Source organism: Spermophilus citellus (assembly GCF_964194105.1).
Source record: "Spermophilus citellus genome assembly, chromosome: 15".
In the NCBI taxonomy this organism is placed as follows: domain Eukaryota; kingdom Metazoa; phylum Chordata; class Mammalia; order Rodentia; family Sciuridae; genus Spermophilus; species Spermophilus citellus.
In genome coordinates, this window is record NC_138195.1 from 21,108,951 (window position 1) to 21,130,145 (window position 21,195).

Below are 21,195 nucleotides of genomic sequence, written 5' to 3' on the forward strand. Positions count from 1 at the left end.
AATAGGAATTGCACAGTGAACAGTTACTGACTCTGTAGTAATACTGCAGATGGCCGTTAACTTAGGATACTTTCTCTCAAGAGGTTATAGTACTGGTGACCACAGGACCTAGAGTTTCTAAGCTGTGTGGCTTAACTGTTTTGGAAGTTCAGAAGAGGAAGTACTGGTGGGTAGAGATAGGAAGGATGAGACTTTGGCTGGAGGAAGAAAGAAGGGCCATATTTTGACATGGTGGGTAGGGCTTTTCAGCAAGGGAATGCCATGAGCCAGAGTTCAGAGTTGATGATGTGTCTGGTATTTCAGGCCAGAATTATGTGAAAGCCTGATTTTGCAGTCACATAAACATACATACATACATGGAAATTCACATATATAAATTAACTGGTGGCCAAGCAAAGAGGAAGGAAAACGGGTAAGAACTGGTTGCTGGAGGGCTTCAGGAAATAGGCCAAAAGGCCAAGGAGCAGTGGTTCCTGCCTTATTTCCTGTGGCTTCATAGTAACAGAAGTGCATAAACATTCTTCCTGCCTGATCTCACATTTAGGTATTATTGGCACTAAGAGGTTCTGGGCCATACTGATTTCCTAGTACTCTGGCTGAGTTGCTTCCTCTTGTCTCCCACCCAGGAAGGCACAGGGGAGTGGGGGAACGTTTATTATGGGAGTAGCTTTCAGGGAGCTCTAGCTTACTCAGAAAATGTAAATCACTTGAAAAGGTTAGTGCTCTGTCAGTAACTATTGCTTGTAACAGGTGAAGCTGTTAGATTATAAGAGGATATTACAAACTAGCTACAGTCTGACTATTCCCAGGATTTTTAGGAAAATCAGGATATTTTATTTCTAATGGTACTCAAGGACTTGCTAACCATTTAAGTGGAATAGTATTTGGTTATACCAAGTCAGCATTAAATATGAAAAATGGGTATTTAGTGAACTATTTTCTAAAAGCCACAGGGGAAGGAGGTATACCTCAGTGGTAGAGCACTAGCTTAGCATGCATGAAGCCCTGGGTTTAATCCCCAGCACTGCTAATATAAATAAGAAAAAGCACTGTATGTTTCATGAACATGTTTTCACAGACTCAGTACAAAGACTTCAATACTTGAGGTAAAAAATAAAAAATACTCATAGGGTTTTCTCCTTTGGCCTTCAAAACAGCGCTGTATGGTTTGGTTCCTTTTAGAGTTAATATTTTGAGAAGAGAAAATTATTAAATATTTTTTTAATATTTCTCACAACTGATAACACATGTGCTGTGTACAAGGGGACTGCCATTGAGAGCTGTTGTAAGAACTAGAGACCTGTGGAAAAGTTTCAGCAGGTTGGGGATATGGACAGACTTGTTTTGAGGGAAAGCATTGTTCTGTGTGATATATAGTAGAGATGAAACTGACCTTTCCTTGATGTGAAGCAAATTTATAAATCAATGGTAATTACTCATTTAAAAAAAATTCTTTTAAACTATAGTTGAAAAGTGACATCTCAGTCTAGAGTGTTTCCGTCTAAATTTTAGCTCCTAAAATTGGCCAAGGGGCCATTAACTAAGGAATATACTCATGGGGTGAATTTGAAAATCTAGGCCCTGTATTCCTCTAGCAGTGGGGAAGTGACATGCCATTAATTGTTAGGGTACTTTCACACAACTTATTAACTGAACCATCATCCAGTATTTGAACTTGGTTGTAGATGGAAAGCCTGGAACTCCGGGATCTTAGGTGATTTGATGCATGCCCAGAAAGTTGCAAACTTGAGAGTTAAGGCATTGGTCGGAATCTTGAATTTTGTTAACATTTTTAATTTAGATTTTTATTTTTCACATGAGGCTAGGCTTTAGAGAACATTAACAGTATTTTCTTATGGTGATATAAATACATTAAACATTCACACTGAATAGTATTTTGTTTATAGGAGAAGACCAGGGAACAGAAAGAAGTAGATCTGATTCCTAAAGTCCAGGAGGCTGTGAACTATGGTTTGCAAGTATTGGACAGTGCATTTGAGCAACTTGACATAAAAGCAGGCAACTCAGACTCTGAAGAAGATGATGCTAATGAGCGGGTGGAACTGATCCTTGAACCTAAGGTAAAGACATTTGATTCAGGTATTTAATGTTGTACCACATTTACTGATATGTCTTGGGGTCTTTACTTGGGCACAGGACTAGTATGACATAGACTCCATTTGTAGAAAATGAGTGTGTTACTTACATTGAACTCATCGGAAAGACTTGCTTTAAAAACAAGCATTGATCACTTAAGAGGTAAAAGGCTGCTTGCCAGGGTGGGAGGTGCAAGCAAAGTGTGGCTCCTGCTCTAAGGTGCTCATTATGTTCTGGTGGGAAAGAGGAGGTATTTATGTGAGTACCCATCATAAGTGATCTGAAAGGGTATTGACCTCTGACTGGGATGTTAAGGTGAAGAAGAGATTTGAGTTGGGTTTTTTTTTTTTTTTTTAAAAAAACTTCAGAAGTTTTACTTATTTTTAATTGACAGAATTTTATATGTATTTATCTTGTACAACATATTGTTTTGAAGTATGTATATATTGTGGAATGACTTAATTGAGCTAATTAATTGACACATACCTCACATAGTAACCTTTTATACTAAGAACACCTAAAATATACACTCACAGTGATTTTCAAACAGGATACATTTTTTTTTATAATTAATTTTTAAATTTTATTTATTCTAATTAGTTATATATGACAGCAGGGTGCAATTCAATTCATATTACACAAAGAGAAGACAATTTTTCATGTCTCTGATTGAACACAAAGTAGAGCCACACCATTCTTGTTTTCATACATGTACTTAGGGTAATGATGTCCATCTTATTCCACCGTCTTTTCTTTTGAAAAGTGACATCTCAGTCTAGAGTGTTCCCTCCCTTGCCTTTGCCCTATCTAAATTTTGTCTATTCCTCCCATGCTCTTCCCCACCCATTCCCATTATGAGTCGGCATCCTTGTGTCAGAGAAGACATTCAGCATTTGTTTTTTTGGGATTGGCTTACTTCACTTAGCATTTTATTTTCCAATTCCATTCATTTACATGCAAATGCCATGATTTTATTCTCTTTTAATGCTGAGCAATATTCCATTGTTTATATTTACCACATTTTCTTTTTCCATTCATCTACCGAAGGGTGTCTAGGTTGGATCCACAATTTAGCTATTGTGAAACACAATACATTGTTATTAACTGTAGTTACCATGTTGTACCATGGATCTCTTGATCTCATTCCTCCTGTCATACTGAAATTTTGTTCTTTTGGATCAACATCTCCCCAATCCACTCTCCCAATAATCTTTAGGCAGAGATGAGGTTTGAATTGAGGTTAGGACTGGGAGCCTCATTAGAAGTAGAGATTCTGTAGCTTGTGCTGTGGATGACTGTAGATGAGTTCAAAGAGCATTTGGATTGTTTCTTGATTTGGGCTATTGCAAGTAAATCCACTATGAGCATTACTGAACAGGCTTCCTCTAGTTTATTGCCTTACTCTTTTTTTCCTTGGATTGTTAAAGGAGATAATGTGGCAACACGAGTTACACGGTGGTATACAAAGTAGGTTGCCATATTGATTTTGAGAGAGTATTTGTGGCACTAAGTGCCTTATAAATTAAAATATAACATACATTTACATGTTTAAAGCGTTTTGACTTACCAGGACAGCTTTATACTGCTTTTGTACATAAAAAACATACATCTTGAGAAGCATAAGTAATAGCCCTAAATTTGGAAAGAGGCATGCTGAGGAAATAACCAAATGCAGAGGTGAGATTTGAATTGGAGTTCACATACACAAATGCATTTTTTTTGGGGGGGCTAACTAGAGGAGGAAGGCTGGGGTAGGACTCATCAAAGCTCCTCAGAAGTTTCTTTCCTTGGTCCTCCTTTTTCACATTTTACTATGAGACTGTACCCTTTTCCTCATTTGGTTACTGATGGTAAACTTTTTGCAGGGTTTTTCCATTTTGTTAATGAGGTGCTTGGGGAGGATTCAACTTTACTCGCCATCTTTACCTAGAATTTGACATTTTTAAAATCAGTGATTTTTCTTCTTTTCAAATTCTGCAGTGTTTCTTATTCTCTGCTTTTATTAGGCAGCTTGTTTGGGTTAGTCAGATGGAATTGGATGTCCAGTGAAACACTTGATTTTATTTTTCAACATAAGTGTTTAATGGCTGTTCCCTTTCACTTCTTGTAGGATCTATATATTGATCGTCCTTTACCCTATCTCATTGGGTCAAAGCTGTTCATGGAGCAGGAAGATGTAGGACTTGGAGAGCTGTCTAGTGAAGGTACTTTTCTTCACCAAATAGTCTTGTTACTTTTAACATTTGTATCTTTTAATTTTAAAATAATTTGAGAGCTTACATTAATATTGTAAGAATAGTGCAGAGAACTCACATATATGCCATTTTCCCAGGTTTGTCAGTTAACATTTTACCACATTTGTTTGATCTTGCTCTCTCTCTCTATATATATCTATATCTATATCTATCTATCTATCTATATATATATATGTGTATATATATATATATATATATGTATATGTATATGTATATATCCACTTTTTTTTTCCTGAACCTATTAGAGACATTGTGCCCTATTACTCCTAAATGTTTCTCTCTGTTTTCTGAGTACAAGGACATTCTTTTATATAGCTCTAGTAAAATGACCAAAATCAGGAAGTTTTATTGAACATAATACTGTTACGTAATCTTCAGTCAGAGTTAGATTTTGCCATTTGTCCATTGATATCTTTTACCATCTTTTTCTGGTCCAGGCCTCAATCCAGGATCCCCTACAGCATTTAGTTGTCAAATCTCTCTAGTCATCTTTTAGTCTGATACATTTGCTCAGCTTTCTTTGCTTTTCATGACCTTGACACCTTTGAAGAATACCAGCCAGTTTATGAATATTTTTTTTCTTTTTTGTGGTAAGATATTTTGAGACTATACACATTTTCTATTCTTAATGTAATAAAGATAATTTTAATTCAGTTAGTGGGTATAGATAGCTTTCATGCTATTGTTTGTGATTTTGAGGAAGGACATTAAGGACATTTTCTTATGCATGTTAGTGCTAACCCTTATCTTCTTCTCAACAGAGGGTTCTGTAGGCAGCGATCGTGGCAGTATTGTAGACAGTGAAGAAGAGAAAGAAGAGGTAAGGACTGTTTGCTATGATTGGGTCACGGTAAGCATGAAACTTAGGATGTGCTCAGCCAGCTAAGTACAAAACATTTTTGTGAATTGGTGGTGATCTGTTTTTTGTGTGTTTGTTTGTTTTGTTCTTTTTTTGTGACTAGTCTGGCTATGCTTGCCTACACTGGTCTCAAACCCCTTTGTGCAAATGATTTTTCTGCCTCAGCCTCCTGAGTATCTGGTACTGTAGGTGTGTACCACCATGCCCAGCCGTACTCTGAAGTTTTATCCTTGGTGTTAGATTTTCTTTTCGTCTTGTGTTAGAAACAGCACTGCTTGAATTTCTTTTACCCTTACTTTCCCTCCCACCTTGCCAAATCCCTTTTCTTCCCATTTATCTTGAGGAGGCAGCTTAGATATTTTGGTGAAATCTCCACTTATGATAAAGTCTTTGAATGTATTTTTTTTTTCCTGTATAATCCTAGCAGAAAAAAAATCTACATTTAACATGTTTTAACTACAAAACTTTCTAGATGAGAGGATGCTTTAAAGCATTCTCTAGCATTTTTGTATTTATAGCATGTAGTCTGACTCCCTGATCTAGTGTCTAGAGTCTTGAGTTATTCTTAGATGGAGTATTCATTATTGCAAAGGGCAGAGAAACTTTGAAGGATGGTCCTTAGTATCAGATTTCCAAAAGGACACCATTTTGTGTGCACATTCTTGTCTTCTCATCCATACTGCCTTCTCTAGTCTCCCTCCCAACCATCCTTCCTTCAGCCTTCCAAACAGAAAAACCTAGCAGTAAGAAGTGACTTTCCTTTAAGCAGCCTTGCTACAATAGATAGTTATTCACTGAATCTTTTTTTTTTTTTTAACCTGTTGATACAGCTCTTTACTAAATTGTTTATGTTCCCTTCTTGGTCCTGATGAAGTAGTTATTCTACCTAAAGGGTGTATAGAAAGTTGATCCAAAATGTAAAATAACACACCAGCTTTTGAAAATTTAGTCAATTAAATTTGTAGCTCTTACTTTGAATCCAAAGGTTAGAATGTAAAGTACAGATGCCAAGAACAAATGTTTAGAGGTATTTCACTGGACCACAAAAATTACATTAGCTGATAGGACCTTTCATAATAATTGTCAACTATCCACCTTATTTGCATCTTGATACTTAAGGTGGCAAGTAGTCAGTATGAGAGATTGAGTGTCAGAGCTTTTCCTCTGCTAAACTTTCCCCAGTCTTTGATCTAAAATCATTTCTGTGCTTCTAAGTAAAGCCTTTGTAAACAACAAAGTTATTTCCCCCCCACTAGGAGTCCGATGATGATTTTGCCAATCATAGTGACAATGATCAAAACCAGGTAAGGCTCATGTATTGAAGTGACTTTATTTCTGTTTTTTTCATAATTCTTTTATTGGTGCACTGTAGTTATTTGTAATGGTGGGATATTTATGCATCTGATGATATTTACTTCTAAATTTTAATTGAAGGGCTGGGGATGTGGCTCAAGCGGCAGCGCGCTCGCCTCGAATGCGTGCGGCCCGGGTTCGATTCTCAGCACCACATACCAACAAAGATGTTGTGTCCGCCGAGAACTAAAAAATAAATATTAAGAAAAAAAAATTCTCTCTCTCTCTTTCTCTCTCTCCCTTTCTCTCTCTCCCTCTCACTCTCTCTTTAAAAAAAAAAAAAATAAATAAATTTTAATTGAAGTGTTGCATATATATTAAAATTACTTTTGAAACATTTATGACAAAGTGAGGGTTTTTTTCATGTTTTACAACTAATTTTCCTTTGTATTTATGCTAACTACTCTCTTTGTATTTTTTTCACAATTTTGCTTTATGATTTCATTTTCCTTAAGAAAAAAAAAGAAATTTTGAAAAAGATCCTATAAAAAGAATACCCCATTATCCAAACTGAACTATGAGTCCTCTTCTCATTTTAAAATCTTTTTTTTTAGAGAATTTTTAATATTCATTTTTTAGTTTTCGGTGGACACAACATCTTTGTTTGTATGTGGTACTGAGGATCGAACCCGGGCTGCACACATGCCAGGCGAGCACGCTACCGCTTGAGCCACATCCCGAGCCCTCATTTTAAAATCTTGAGACATTAATGATCACAAGATGAATATAATCTTTCCTACTGTCTTAGCAAGTTATCTTAATTTTTGTTTATCTATCAAAGGGCATGTTCTTTTTGTAACATGCATATTTTATTCTTTGTTCTTTTATGTCAATATGTTTTCCTTGTCAGATTTTTGTGGGGAGTACCAGGGATTGAACTCAGGGGCCCTCCACCACTGAGCCACATCCCAAGACCTATTTTGTGTTTTATTTAGAGCAGGATCCCACTGAGTTGCTTAGTGCCCACTTTTGCTGAGGCTGACTTTGAACTCCTGATCCTCCTGCCTCAACCTCCCAAGTTGCTGGGATTACAGGCATGCACCTCCGTGCCCGGCTTTTCCTTGTCATTTTGAATAGTCTTTGTAATTTGCTTTGTAAACTTACTTGTGTGTAAGTGTGTGTGTTTGTGTTTTCCAGTAGTGGGGATTGAACTTCACACATATACATATCGTTCTACTACTAAACTATATCTCTAGCCTCTTCTATGTTTTTAAACATGCTGATATGTGGTAGTAAGGGGAATCTTTTTTTAAAAAAATTTTCTTAAATACATGACAGCAGAATGCATTACAATTCTTATTACACACATAGAGCACAATTTTTCATATCTTTGTATATAAAGTATGTTCACGCCAATTCATGTCTTTATACATGTACTTTTTTTGCATTACAATTCTTATTACACATATATCACAGTTTTTCATATCTCTGTATGTAAAGTAGGTTGACACCTGGTAAGGGAAATCTAATGAAGCATTTTGTACTTTTTGATTGGTACTTCTATTTTCCAGGTTGTATTCAGAAATATGGTTGGTCTCTATAGTTTTAATAAGCAGTCTAATGTCAGAAGATACTTTTTTTCTATGAAATTTGCTGTTAATATTTATAAATACAAACAGTTTTTCAAACAGTACAATACAGTGTTTAAAAAACACTGAATTCCCATCTGTTTTTATTGAGTTAGACTGGTTTTGTGTGCCATAGCTAACCTCACGGTTTTAAGGATTAAATTAGGTAATAAAATCTTTTTGGCATAGTGCTGACAATTCTCTTAGTGACTTAAACAGTAAAAGAAAACAACAACAAAAAAAAAACTTTTAAAGATTGTACAAATTAGACATACTAGGTACCTTTAGAAAAATTAAAAATTAGAATTCAACAAATAAGGTTATATTTAAGCCCACCATCATTGTCTTCTTATACTCCTCAGAGGCAGCTGATATTATGATCTGGCAGTGTGCCTTTCTAAGTCTTTTCCATTGCTTTTATAATGGAATGTATTCTGCAAATACATTTGAATTCTTAGAAATTATACAGTACAGTGGGGCAGGGTATTAGGCTGGATTTGTCATTCTCTTATTTACTTGGTCTACTTGGATGGCTCTTTAGTTGTTATAGTTTATTTCTTTTTACTATTACCTAGTGTTTTTATTAAAATAAGACATTGTTTTATTTATTTCTCTTGTGATGAACTTCTTGAATATTTCATATTTCAGTTGTATGTTCTTGCTATTAAATCCTTATTGAAAGAATAAGTTCTAGCTAGGCATGTTGGCACACACCTGTAATTAATCCCAGCTACTCAGCAGGTAGAAGGATAGCAAGTTCAAGGTATGCCTGGGTATCTTAGTGAAGTGAATTAAAATGTCATAAAATAAATTAAAATGCTGGGGGGATGTAGCTTAGTGGAAAAGTGTCCCTGGATTTAATTCCCAGTATTATCCCCCGCAGAAAAGTAATTTCTTTGTTTGTATTCTAATTAATTCTTGTGTATTATTTGTTCTGCCACATATACTTTCTGCTTCATTGTTTGTTTGCTACATTACTATTATTGTTATCAATATATCTATTAGTTATTCCCTTTGTGAAGGGAGAAATGCAAAACTAAGTGACAGTATCTCTCTCTCTCTTTTTTTCAATGTTTTTAGTTGTAGGTGGACACAGTTCCTTTATTTATTTATATGTGATGCTGAGGATTGAACTGAGGGTCCCACACGTACTAGGCGAGTGCTCTAAGGCTGAGCCACAACCCTAGCCACGAGAATATCTCTTTTTGAGCCTGATGATTTGTGACTAATTGTTCAAATCTGGTGTTTTACACTCAGCACACTGCACAAATGAGTGATGAAGAGGAAGAGGAGGATGGTGACCTTTTTGCTGACTCTGAGAAGGAAGAGGAAGATATTGAAGATATTGAAGAAAATACTAGACTAGTAAGAAAGACTGTAGCTGCTGTCACTTGGCCAGATTTTAGAAATGGTGCCCATGACTCAGTCCTTGTCTACTCACTTACATTTGTAGTCATCTTTTGTGTCATATTTGTAATTGCATTTACAGTTTGGTGAAAACAATGGTGAGCATCCCCACCTGCCATACAATTGTCATCTTCTTTCCATGTTACAATTTTACAGCTCAGATCATTCAGAATACATTCAGTTCTGTAGTTTTAAGACTTAAAGCTCTTTCGTCACCTACCAAGCACCTTATGATAATTTTCTTGTTTAGATTTTTCAGGTATTAAAGTGTGCTAGTAAAAAAATAAGGTAACAAAGAGCACATATCTCCTTTTGAAGGAACACTATTATGAATCACGTTCTTTGCGTTATCTCCATAGTGTGCATATGTTTAAATCCATCTAGTTAAACTTTTTTCTTTGATACAGTTTCTTTGCAAGTGTTGATATGCAGCACTAAGAAATGACAAAATCATAGAATTTGCAGGGAAATGGATGGCATTAGAGCAGATTATGCTAAGTGAAGCTAGCCAAGCCCTAAAAAACAAATGCCAAATGTCTGCTTTGATATAAAGAGAACAACTAAGAACAGAACAGGAAGGAAGAGCATGTGGAAAAGACTACAGTAAACAAAGACGAATGGGGGGAGAGAAACGGAGAGAGAAGGGAAAGCATATGGAAATGGTAGGAGACCTTCAAGGATACATAAAATTATAAGAGGCTATGAGGGGCAAGGGGGAGGGGAAAAAAAGGGAGAGAATTGAACAACAGCAGGGGAGATAGAGAGGGAAGATGGGAGGGGAGGGGAGGGGAGGGGGGATAGTAGGGGTTAGGAAAGGTAGCAGAATACAACAGACACTAATATGGCATTATGTAAAAATGTGAATATGTAACAGATGTGATTCTGCAATCTATATTTGGGGTGAAAATGGGAGTTCAAAACACAATTTGAGTCTAATGTATGAAAGATGATATATCATGAGCTATGTAATGCTTTAAATAATCAATAAAAAATTAAAAAAAAAAAGTGTTGATATGTATAATTTTGTGGTGACCAAAAGTTATCTATTATAAGAGTAATTCTTTTGTTCTCTTCTGTCCATAGAAAAGACCTACGTCATTTGCCGATGAGCTGGCAGCTAGGATCAAAGGAGATGCCTCTAACCGACTAGAAGAGGAGCAAATAGGTGAGCCTCAAAGGATAGTTAATGGGGGTGGTAAATAACGTGTGGGAGCCTCTGCTGACTTCACTGAGGGTGGAGTTCCCTTTCAAATTACATTGTAGTTCTTATTCTGTGTTTGATTCATAGACCGCTTTTGATAATGGAACACTGTGAACCCTGGAAGAAAAATGAACATGTGCATTTGTATATAAGATTTTACATGCAATTCCAGGGAATTAATGGGTACTCCAGAGGACTGTGAGCACTAGATTGAGTTCCTGACTAAATGTTTACTCCAATGTATTGACTAAATAAGAAAATACACTATGTAGTATATTGTAGTTATTTAATAGGATAGATATCAGAATGATTTCTTGAAAAAGTACAGTCCTGATATGAAGATGATCTTGGCATATAAGCAGCAACCTTTTGACATACAAAGATGACTCTCTTGAATGCCTTCTGTTTGTAAGGCATTGGGTTAAGTGCTCCGTTGGAGCTGAGATACGAAGTTGAATGTCTGTCTTTAGCCTGAGTCATGAGGATGACAGACATATAGACAATCAGAGAGAAAGAGAGAGAGAGAGTGAATATCATATAGTAGTAGAGAGAAAAAATACACACACAAAAACTAAGGATGGACTATGTCTTATTAAAATAGAAATATTCAAATCTTATCCATAGGAGAAGCAAAATCCCGGAAGACATTAAAAGAGAAGAAGGAAAGGAGAACACCTTCGGATGGTAGGCCTTTCCCCTCACTTTGATTATTTAAGGAGCCTTTTTGACTCAGGAATATTGTTTATATATCATTTATAAAGTGTTGCTTTAGATGCTGACAAGTGAACTCTTTTTCAAAACTACTTGGGGCTGGGGTTGTGGCTCAGCAGTAGAACTATGCTCGCCTAGCATGTATGAGGCCCTGGGTTCAATCCTTAGCACCACATAAAAATAAATAAATGAAATAAAGGTATTGTGTCCAACTACAAGTAAAAAAAATTATTAAAAACAAAAACCAAAAACAATCAAAGATCATGTTTTGGGGTCCTGGGGTGAGGGGTGGATGTGGAGCAAAATGTCTGTAAACATTTGAATTATTAAATTTTTATAGAGGCCATTACCTGACTGTTTGCTAGCATTTTCAGTAAAGACTATAGCAGGCCCTTTTATAGTAATGTTCATTATGTATATTCATCTTGTTGCTATGTCCATCTGTAGATCTCTTTCTTCAGCCTGCTTCTTCCCTAGATTTTTGGGGAGATGGGTCTTGAATGTGACAATTGAGCTGTGTTCTCACTTCAAAGTAAATGTGTCTAGGAGGATTCCTGAAGAATTGACTGTGCTCTGGACATTTACCAACTTGAGAATGAGAGCCCCAAGACCCTTTTGAGGGACTCAGTGAACTGTTTAATAGGTTTTTGTATGAAATCTGCAAGTGTGCGTTCAGGTGCTCCTGGTTAGAGATGATTAAATTCCATTCCAGTGTTGTGGATGTTGTAGAGGCAGCCCCAGGAATTTGGGTTCCAAATACACTTTAACTCTTGTTGCATAACATTTCTGCTTGCTAGATGAAGAAGATAACTTATTTGCACCCCCCAAGTTGACAGATGAAGACTTTTCACCATTTGGTTCTAGAGGCGGACTGTTCAGTGGAGGACAAGGACTTTTTGATGATGATGATGAAGAGGTGAGTTGCTGATGATGCTGAGGAGGAGGTTTGTGAGCAGTACTCAGTTATGTTTCCTATAGCTGTTTGTCATGGGTTCATAAGAAAGAAATGTAGGAGAAAAATAGCTTTTTATTTGGAAGTTCCTTCTATTTTCCTATTTTGGGACATATTTCAGAACCATAGAGTGAGAAATACTATTTCCTGCTGTCCTTTGGTAGGTGAGGAGAGAATGTGAGAGTGAGTGTTAATAGTGAAGGATTTACTTGGTCAAATAGCTGATTATTTCTTACCTTATTTGATCTTTGTATTTAATTCCTAAGCAGGCCCAAATTATGTAAGGTTCTATTTTGCAATAGTCTTCACTTGATGACTGATTTTCTGTCAGAACAGTATATATATAGCTTTGAATTACAGGGTACTTTTCCTTAGAAATCTTTAAATGCAGCTATATTTACCTTTACATTTTTAAATTCTTTGTCACATACCTACTACAACTAGAGTGACCTCTTCAGGGAAGCCCCCCGGGATCAGCAACCTCAAGCCCCCATTAATGAAGGTAAGCTGGGGTTGGACCTACTCTGCATTTTCCTTGTGGGGTTTCACAACTGTTTCTTTCCTGTAAGAAGATGAAATGCCCAAAGTTGTTTCTTTGTTGAGCTGAAAGCTGTTGTTTTTTTTCTTCGCCCAGTTGAAAACAGTTTGATTTCACTCATTCATGTCTTAGAAAAAACATTACATCTATAAACTAAAATGCAGATTTGCCTCTTTTTTGGGAGAGAATTCACAAAAAGGAAAAGTACTCTGTAGTAGTGTTTATGATATCTTTAATTTAAAGAAGTTAAATTCAAAGAAGCACTTTTAATATTCTGCATATAAGTTGGCCATCAATAATTCCCCAGCTCTTGTGCATCAGAATCATCTGTGTAGAGTGGGTTTCTTTTTTTTTTTTTTTTTTTTTAATACTGGAGATTGAACCCAGGCCTCCACATACTGGACAAGTGTTCTAATACTGAGCTATATCCCGAGCCCATGTTTCGAGTTTTTGAAAAGTTTATAATTTTTTTTTTTTTTTGTAAACCTGCAGTTTTATTAGATTTGAGGTAGTTCTTGGGAATTAGTTGTTTTAAGCAACTTGATCTTCCAGACAACATTTCCTCAGGTTTGGAATCCTCCCCATACGTATTGGGACATCAGCTCACTGTCCTTTGGGTTCTGTTTTCCACCTTTTGTCTCCTGATGACTGACTTATGTCATTTTCTTCTTTGCTGTTATTGTCTTCACTTTTTTTCATTGATGTCTAACACTTTGTACTATTCCTTTTTACTTGTTCAGCTCATCAAGCTGGAATAGAGTTAGAATTATTTTGCGGGACCTGGTTGCTTTGTCCCTGCCTCCCCTAGTCGTCCCCACTACTGTTGTTTGACTGTAGTCATATGACCTTCCCCAGAAATTACAGCTGGACTATATCAATCCTCAGGGAGAACTCTTGGCATTGTTAGAGAACAAAAATACCCAAGAATTTTTAAATGGCTTACTTAGGAAAAATTAGTTTCAACAGGTTTCCTATTTAGGTATGTATCATGCTGCGCATGATTCAGGAAAGGTGAGTTTAACAGTTAGGAAAGTTATTTTCTTTGTGAAGTGATTGTCCCTTTCTTTATCTAGAGTCTTCATCCACCAAACCTGGAAAGAAAATCCCAGCAGGAGCTGTGTCTGTGTTTTTAGGTAACATGGTGTTTGTTTTTTAAATAAGTATACAATTAATGTTTTGTCATTTTTTTAAGCTGTAATTTTCTAGGGCATGACTGGAGAATAAGAGGTACCTGGAAGCTTCAGAGGGCATTGAACAGCATGTTGAAAGAGGTTGTTTTCTGACATTAGCTCATATTCTCTTAGAATCAGTTGCCTGGGGGATTGAGGGGATAGCTCAGTGGTAGAGTGCTTGCATAGCATGCACATGATCCTGAGCACCACACCAAAACAACAAAAACAAAACAATCTGTGGCCTTGGACTTTTTTGTGTGTTTGCCCAGGTCATTCTGCATTGTGGTATGATCCCAAGCAGTAAGAAATAGAGGTTATTTGTCTTTGTTTATGTTTTGTGTATAAACTGAAGCTAATACTTCTTGGTAGATACTATTGGTTTTTTTCAGGAGGCTCCCCTGGCTCTCAGTTGTGGCTGTCTTGTCTTTCCACCCCCAGGGGACACTGATGTATTTGGGGCCCCCTCTGCTCCATCACTGAAGGAGTCCCAGAAGCCTGAGCAGCCCACTCCAGGGAAGACCTCATACCTCCCAGCTCCTGCTGGCCTCTTCGATGATGATGATGATGAAGATGACTTTTTTGCAGCATCCTGCAGCAAACCTTCCAAGACAGGTACCTGTTTCTGAAGTTAGAAAAAGAATGTTGACCTAAAAAGGACATAGCTCCCTAGTTCTGTGTGTCTTCAGTTCCAGAATCTCTTCTCAAGCGTTTTTGTGATTGTCTCATCTATACTTAAAAAAGTTGTGCAAACTTGGAGGTCTCTGTTTAATGGACCAATATTTTCTGCTCCAGAAACTAATTATTGTCCTCCTGATTCAGAACTGAAATCTTTTCCCCTATAATTTCTGCTAAAAAATTATAATTCTGACCTTTGGAATTACTAAGTTTTAATTATATGTTCTTCCAGCAACCTTTAGTAAATTATATGAACAGAGTATTGTACACTAGTCATTTAGTCCCAGTTTCTCTTCTCTGCTAAAAACTCAAGTATCCAAGAATAGCAGGACTTTAGCTCTTTGTCTACTTTGGTTCTCCCTTTTCTTCTTCCAGATTTAAATAAGTGTGTTCATAAAGTCTTTCCTCTTAAGGTGTTTGTTCTTTAATGTACAGATTAATCTCCCAGGGGCTTTTGTTAAAGTGAAGGTTTTGAATGAATGTGTCTTAAGATGGGGCCTGAGAGAATCTACATTTCCAACAAGTTCCCTGGAAGGCAGAGTTCACTACTCTGTAGGTCACACTTGGAGGAGCAGGATTCAATGGCTTTGCCAGAAAAGAAAGATGACTAAGGTGTACATACTTTTAACAATTTGAAAAAAGAAAGGGTGGTATAAGGAATAGATGAGTTCAGAATGTATTTTGAAGCAGACCATCTGGACTAACTCTCCTTTTCCAGTGTTAGGAAGCAAAAACACGAGGAGAAATGATAGTCTAGCTCTTTTAGAAAGAGTGCAGGCAGGTGCATAACACACCCAGACCCATAGCCTGAAATGACAGTTAATGAAATGACAATAGTCTGAGGTCCCTCACTCAGTGGACATCTTTGAGAACTGGTTTGGCATCACAAAAAAGTTGTTGTCACATTCCTTGACAGGTGACTGTCAGGACACTCATGAGTCAGTACCCTCATTTCAGTGATCCATGCCTCATTCAGTGCAACAGTGCTCATGGGAATGAAAGGTTGGAAACCGCCCAGTAGTGTAAGCTGTGGTTGTTCCGTTAAGTGGAGTTCAGAGAACAAGGTTTGTACATGTGGACTTGGGAAGATTTTCTAGGTACATTAAGTGGCAAATGCAGAAGGTAGGGCACATTGCTCAGATTGTCTTATAATTCATTTATAGTCTTGTTAGTATCTAAAATTATTATATTAACTTTTGGGAATTTAGCAGCACATATTCCAAACTATTTCTGATGTCTGTCTTGTTTGGGTGGGCAGGTAGAGTTCCGGGGCATTTCAGGGTTTGTTTTTATCTGTTTCTGTATAGTTGTATTTTTAAAAAGTAGATTCTTAGAATGGTGTGGACGTGGTGACTTATTTAAATGATGTTTCTTTCTTCAGGCTTCTCTTTTAGATGGTTAAACTAACTGCCCAGGGTTTCATTTGTGCTACTGTTGTGCTCTTTGAGAAATACCAAGGCAATGGGACTGGGGTGGTAGCTCAGTGGTGGAGCACTTCCCTAGCAAAAAAAAAAAAAAAAAAACAAGAGAGAGAGGGGGGCGGGGAAGATGAAGAAAATTACCAAGGTATAACTACATATAAGAAATAGCATGACATTTTTGTATATCCTTTGAAGGGAAAGACTTTTTTTTTTAAAATTTGTGAATATTATGATAGGATTTTGATGCTAGTGTCATTTTATGCTGTGGTATCTTTTTTAAAGAAAAAGTCAAATCCACCAAATCCACTGCCAGTATCTTTGATGATGAAGAAGGAGATCTGTTCAAAGAAAAAGCAGAAGCTTTGCCAGAAGCTACTGTGAATCAGACAGATGAAAACAAAGCAAGGGCAGAAAAAACGGTGAGCAGGAGGGAAAATAAGGAATGTTGATCTGAGACAGTTTACTAATTCATCTGAAGCCCAGAGGGAAATATTGTTCCCTTTTATGTTTGTGTTGAAGCAGTTTGAAGAATTAGAGCACCCACATACCTACAATTGTTAGGATTTTGCCCAATATTATATGCATCTGAACCTTTCTATACAGTTTTTTCCTGAACTGCTTTTAAGTAGGTTATAGTCATTATGACATTTTACCCCTAAATATAAAACATCTCTTTAAAGGATTTCTGTGTAATAAAAAGCCATTAACAGTTATGAGATTAATATAAGTGCTTTAGTGGAATATAATATCTAGTCTACATTCTGATTTCTCCCATTTGTCCCAACATGTCTTTGTAAAATCACACCTGACAAAAATAAGAATAACTGACATGAAATTCTCTTACGTGTAGTCCATATTCTAATTCTTTTTCTTGTCTCAAAAATGTTTTTTTTTAAAGCACTTTTTTTTTTTAAACAAAATTAAAGCAATGCCTCCTATGTTTTTCTTTTTTTATGGCCAGCCAGTTGTCTTGTTGAATGTATAATAATGTGAATTTCCCTGATCATTTTACTTTAATTAAATTAGGTTTAGATTTGCCTTTTTGGCAAAAATATAGGCAGGCAAAGTGTCCGCTGCCTTACCTCCCAAGACGCCTCGAGCCTACTGTGGTCTTTGTGACAGTTTGTTTGATTACTTGGTGATCACTTGGTGATTTGTTTGATCACTGGGATTACAGGCATACATCCAGGAGTGGTGATGTATGCCTGTAATCCCAGAAGCTCTGGAGGCTGAGGCAGGAGGATGGCAAGTTCAAAGTTAGCCTCAGCAACTTGGTGAGGCCCTAAGCAACTCAGTGAGACCCTGTCACTGAATATAATACAAAAAAGGGTTGGGGATGTGTCTCAGTTGTTAAATGCCCCTGGGTTTAATCCCCAGTACCTAAATAAATAAATAAAGGTGCTAACCACACTGCTCCACTGGAAAGGTGCCTTCATTTCTTCTATCATTAATAGACTGATGTCTAAGTGATGTTTCAACACTATGAATCTCCTGTTTTCTACCAGCCTTGCATGCAGTGGTTTTAATATCCACTGGTGATCTTTTCCTGAACAATTTATCCTGTAAGGAATATGAAAAAATGTCTAATTCTGCATTTCATCTATCCTTACTAGCTGACATTCTTTCGAATAGAAGTTTCTCCTCATCCTTCCCCCCACTTTTAGTGTTATTTTGGGAGTGGGTATACTTTATTCCACATGTTATTGCCCACTCCTATCATCGTCATTTTTGTTGGTTCTCAAATTGACCTGTGTCTGGCCGGTGACTGCATCCTCATCAGTCTTGAAGCTCCTTTAGCTGCTTCCTTCTCCCACTGTTCTGCACAGCTTGCACCCCCATGTTTCCTAAGTCATCTCAGTGTGTTATGACCTTACTATGAAACCTGACTTCTCTTCCTGCCACCAGAGTCCCAGCATTCAGAACATGGTGGCCCCTTGGGTAGCCTGCCTTTCTAGGTATCTCTGATTGCACATGTCCCCTCTGTGAACTGCGTGGCATGGGAAGTGTGTCCTGCTCCCTGCTGCATCAGAGATGCTTTTTGCTCTATCTTGCTTTTCTCAGTGTACTCTGTCTGGAATGCTCTTGCTTATACCGTCTCACTGTGCCTGGGCCTTGTTCATTTTGGGAATTTACTTTCTCAAGGAATTGTTTCTTTCCTCTTTCCTAACTTAAACTAATTTTTAAATTATTTTGCTTGAAAATTCTCTCTTTGTATTAATTGTGTGAACTTTGTACACACCCAAAGTCCACAGCATCTTTATTCCCAAGGTTCATGACTTGGTCTCTTCTCATAGAAGAGATTTAGTGTGTTTTCTGAATGAATGATTAGGTAAACTCTAATGTTCAGGCATGTTACTTACTAATCCTCATTTTTCCTTTTTTTTCCCTCACAAAGGTTACAGTACCTTCTAGCAAAAATCTCAAATTCTTGTCAGAAACAAAGACTCAGAAAGGTTTATTTTCAGATGAGGAGGACTCTGAGGTATGGAATTCTCTTACTTGATCATGTGTGAATGTGAGATTAGAAATTGTTTCCAAATTAGTCTTTACTTTCTTTTAAATTTGTTCTTTTGAGTTATACATGATAGTAGAATGTATTTTGACATATCATACATACATGGAGTATAACCTCCCATTTTTGTGGAGTTACTGGTCGTGTATTCATACATAAGTGTAGGAAAGTTATGTCCAGTTCATTCTACTGTCTTTCCCAGTCCTAACCTCCTTCCCTTTCTCCCTTCCCCGCTGTCCAGTCCTTCTGGACAACCCCCTACCCCTCCCTATCCCCCACCCCTGCCTATTGTGAGTCAGCATTCACATATCAGAGAGAACATCCAACTTTTGGTTTTTTGGGATTGGCTTATTTTATTTAGCACGATAGTCTCCAGTTCCATTCACTTACCAGCAAATGCCATAATTTCATTCTTCTTTATGGCTGAGTAATATTCCATTGTGAATGTGTACCACATTTTCTTTATCCATTCATCTGTTGAAGGGCACCTAGGATGGTTCCGTAGCTTAGCTATTGTGAATTGAGCTGCTATAAACGTTGATGTGGCCATGTCACTATAGTATTCTGATTTTAAGTCCTTTTGGGTATAAACCTAGGAGTGGGATAATTGGGTCAAATGGTGGTTCCATTCTAAGTTTTCTGAGGCATCTCCATACTGCTTTCCAGAGTGGTTACTCCGATTTGCAGTCTCACTAGCAGTGTATGAGCATACCCATTTCCCCATACCCTCGCCAACATTTGTTGTTACTTGTATTCTTGATACTTGCCATTTTGATTGGAGTGAGATGAAATTTCAGTGTAGTTTTAATTTTTATTTGTCTAATTGCTAGTGATATTGAACATTTTTTTTCATATGTTTGTTGACTGATCATATTTTTTTTTGTTGTTCAGTTCCTTGAGGCATAGGACTTTAATAGTTCACTTCTTTCTTTGAAACAAATGTCTTAAAAATACATGGTCCTTAGAAAGCAGTATGTATGCAATACTTCTTACTTTAGGTATTGAATCCATTTCATCTATTGGGAGGAAAGAACTGTCTTAGGATGCTCTGATTTTAGGCTGTTTTTTTTTTTTGGTATACATCCTAAGGCATTCTTAGCAGAATGGAAAGCAATCTGCTGCTTCCTTTTTTGATAGTCTTGCTAACTGGATAGTGGGGTCGATGCTATAGAGACATGTATTTGGTCTTCTTATGGCTAGTCACAGGTTGTGGGTAGCCTTGGTCCCTGTGGGCTGTCAGAAGCTGCACTGCTTTTTCTGACTCCCTCACACTTAGTCCTTGCAGAAGTGATTTTGGGCTGACCTTTTGGGATGGAGACCCATACAAGAATATAAAGGGAAGTAGTAAGTTCCCTTCACAGAAAAATATATGGACATGGCAGAAATTTACATGTAATTTCAAGAAACTGTGGACTCTAGGTTCAGCTCTCAAGGTTAGATTATGTGCTCAAAGCCAGGATGAGTACATAACTCTTTGGAGGTGGACTGATTGCGCTTAATGTAAATAACACCTTTGAGATTTGCATTTCATTGAAGGCTCATGCACAGAGATAGGAATTAGCTAAAGTCTAGGTTAGCCAGATTTCTAGACATCAAGACACCTTGCAGGAGGGCCGACACTCTGAGTTACTCCATGTTTGTCACCCATTGGGGCTATACTCACATCTTGGGGTCTTTGCACTGGCTCCTGCCCCACTGGAAGGCTCTCTTCAGAAGCTCCTTGGTTTACTTTCTTACTCCTCCAGGTCTTCTGAGGCCTCAACTGATGGCCCTACAGAGGACGAGGTTGTTGGCATGCACCACACTGTGCTCCTTCTCCTCTCCTCTCTTCTGTTATTCATAGCATGTGTTGCCAGGGGACCATGTGTATTTATTGTTCATTGTCTCTACCCCAAATTAGTTTAAGCTCCACAACATTTTGTTCCCTGCTTATATACTTGACATGCTACCTCTGGTACTAATGCTTGGTATTACTTACTGTTCAGTAATTATTAAGTCCATGGAAGAAACAAATGTTGAGTTAATTTCAGGGAAAAGCCTGAAATTACTAAGTGTTCTGGTTATTAGTGTTATGAAACAAATCACAATTTTGTGCTTTCAAACATCAAGTTTTATTGCCTCTTATGGAACTAGAGGTTGACTGAGCTCAGCTTGGCAGTTGTCACTAAGGGTCACTTATATCTGAGGGAGGATGGACAAAGAATCATCCCACTCATGTGTCTGGTGCCTGGGTGGGAAAGATACCTTGGGCCCTCTCTCTATTCCCAAGTGGTCTCCTAGCATGGCAGCTTCAAGGAAGCTGAGTCTTTTATGTGGTGATTCAGAGTTCCAAGTGAGATTCTTGAGAGAGAGCTGGGAAGAGCCTGTATTATTGCCTTTTGTAACCCAGCCTTGGAATCAAGTGTTCCTTATGTTGCATCTGTTTGTTGTTTGAGACAGTCAGAAAGGCCCACCCAGAAAAAATGGCAGGGGCA

The 21,195-nt window shown here is 37.4% G+C and overlaps 1 protein-coding gene across 3 annotated transcripts in view; it reads left to right on the top strand.

The window, feature by feature from the left end:
* The window catches only part of WASHC2A (WASH complex subunit 2A), a 58,281-nt gene that overhangs the window by 10,396 nt on the left and 26,690 nt on the right, over positions 1-21,195 (top strand). For all 3 annotated transcript variants that reach the window (XM_081267798.1, XM_081267799.1, XM_081267800.1), the window contains exons 5-17: positions 1,908-2,081; positions 4,208-4,301; positions 5,114-5,172; positions 6,468-6,515; positions 9,390-9,497; positions 10,623-10,704; positions 11,365-11,424; positions 12,249-12,367; positions 12,848-12,905; positions 14,015-14,074; positions 14,552-14,725; positions 16,492-16,628; positions 18,605-18,691. In XM_081267798.1, the coding sequence (XP_081123924.1) occupies positions 1,908-2,081; positions 4,208-4,301; positions 5,114-5,172; positions 6,468-6,515; positions 9,390-9,497; positions 10,623-10,704; positions 11,365-11,424; positions 12,249-12,367; positions 12,848-12,905; positions 14,015-14,074; positions 14,552-14,725; positions 16,492-16,628; positions 18,605-18,691 (1,260 nt within the window). The remainder of the gene's footprint in view (positions 1-1,907; positions 2,082-4,207; positions 4,302-5,113; positions 5,173-6,467; positions 6,516-9,389; positions 9,498-10,622; positions 10,705-11,364; positions 11,425-12,248; positions 12,368-12,847; positions 12,906-14,014; positions 14,075-14,551; positions 14,726-16,491; positions 16,629-18,604; positions 18,692-21,195) is intronic.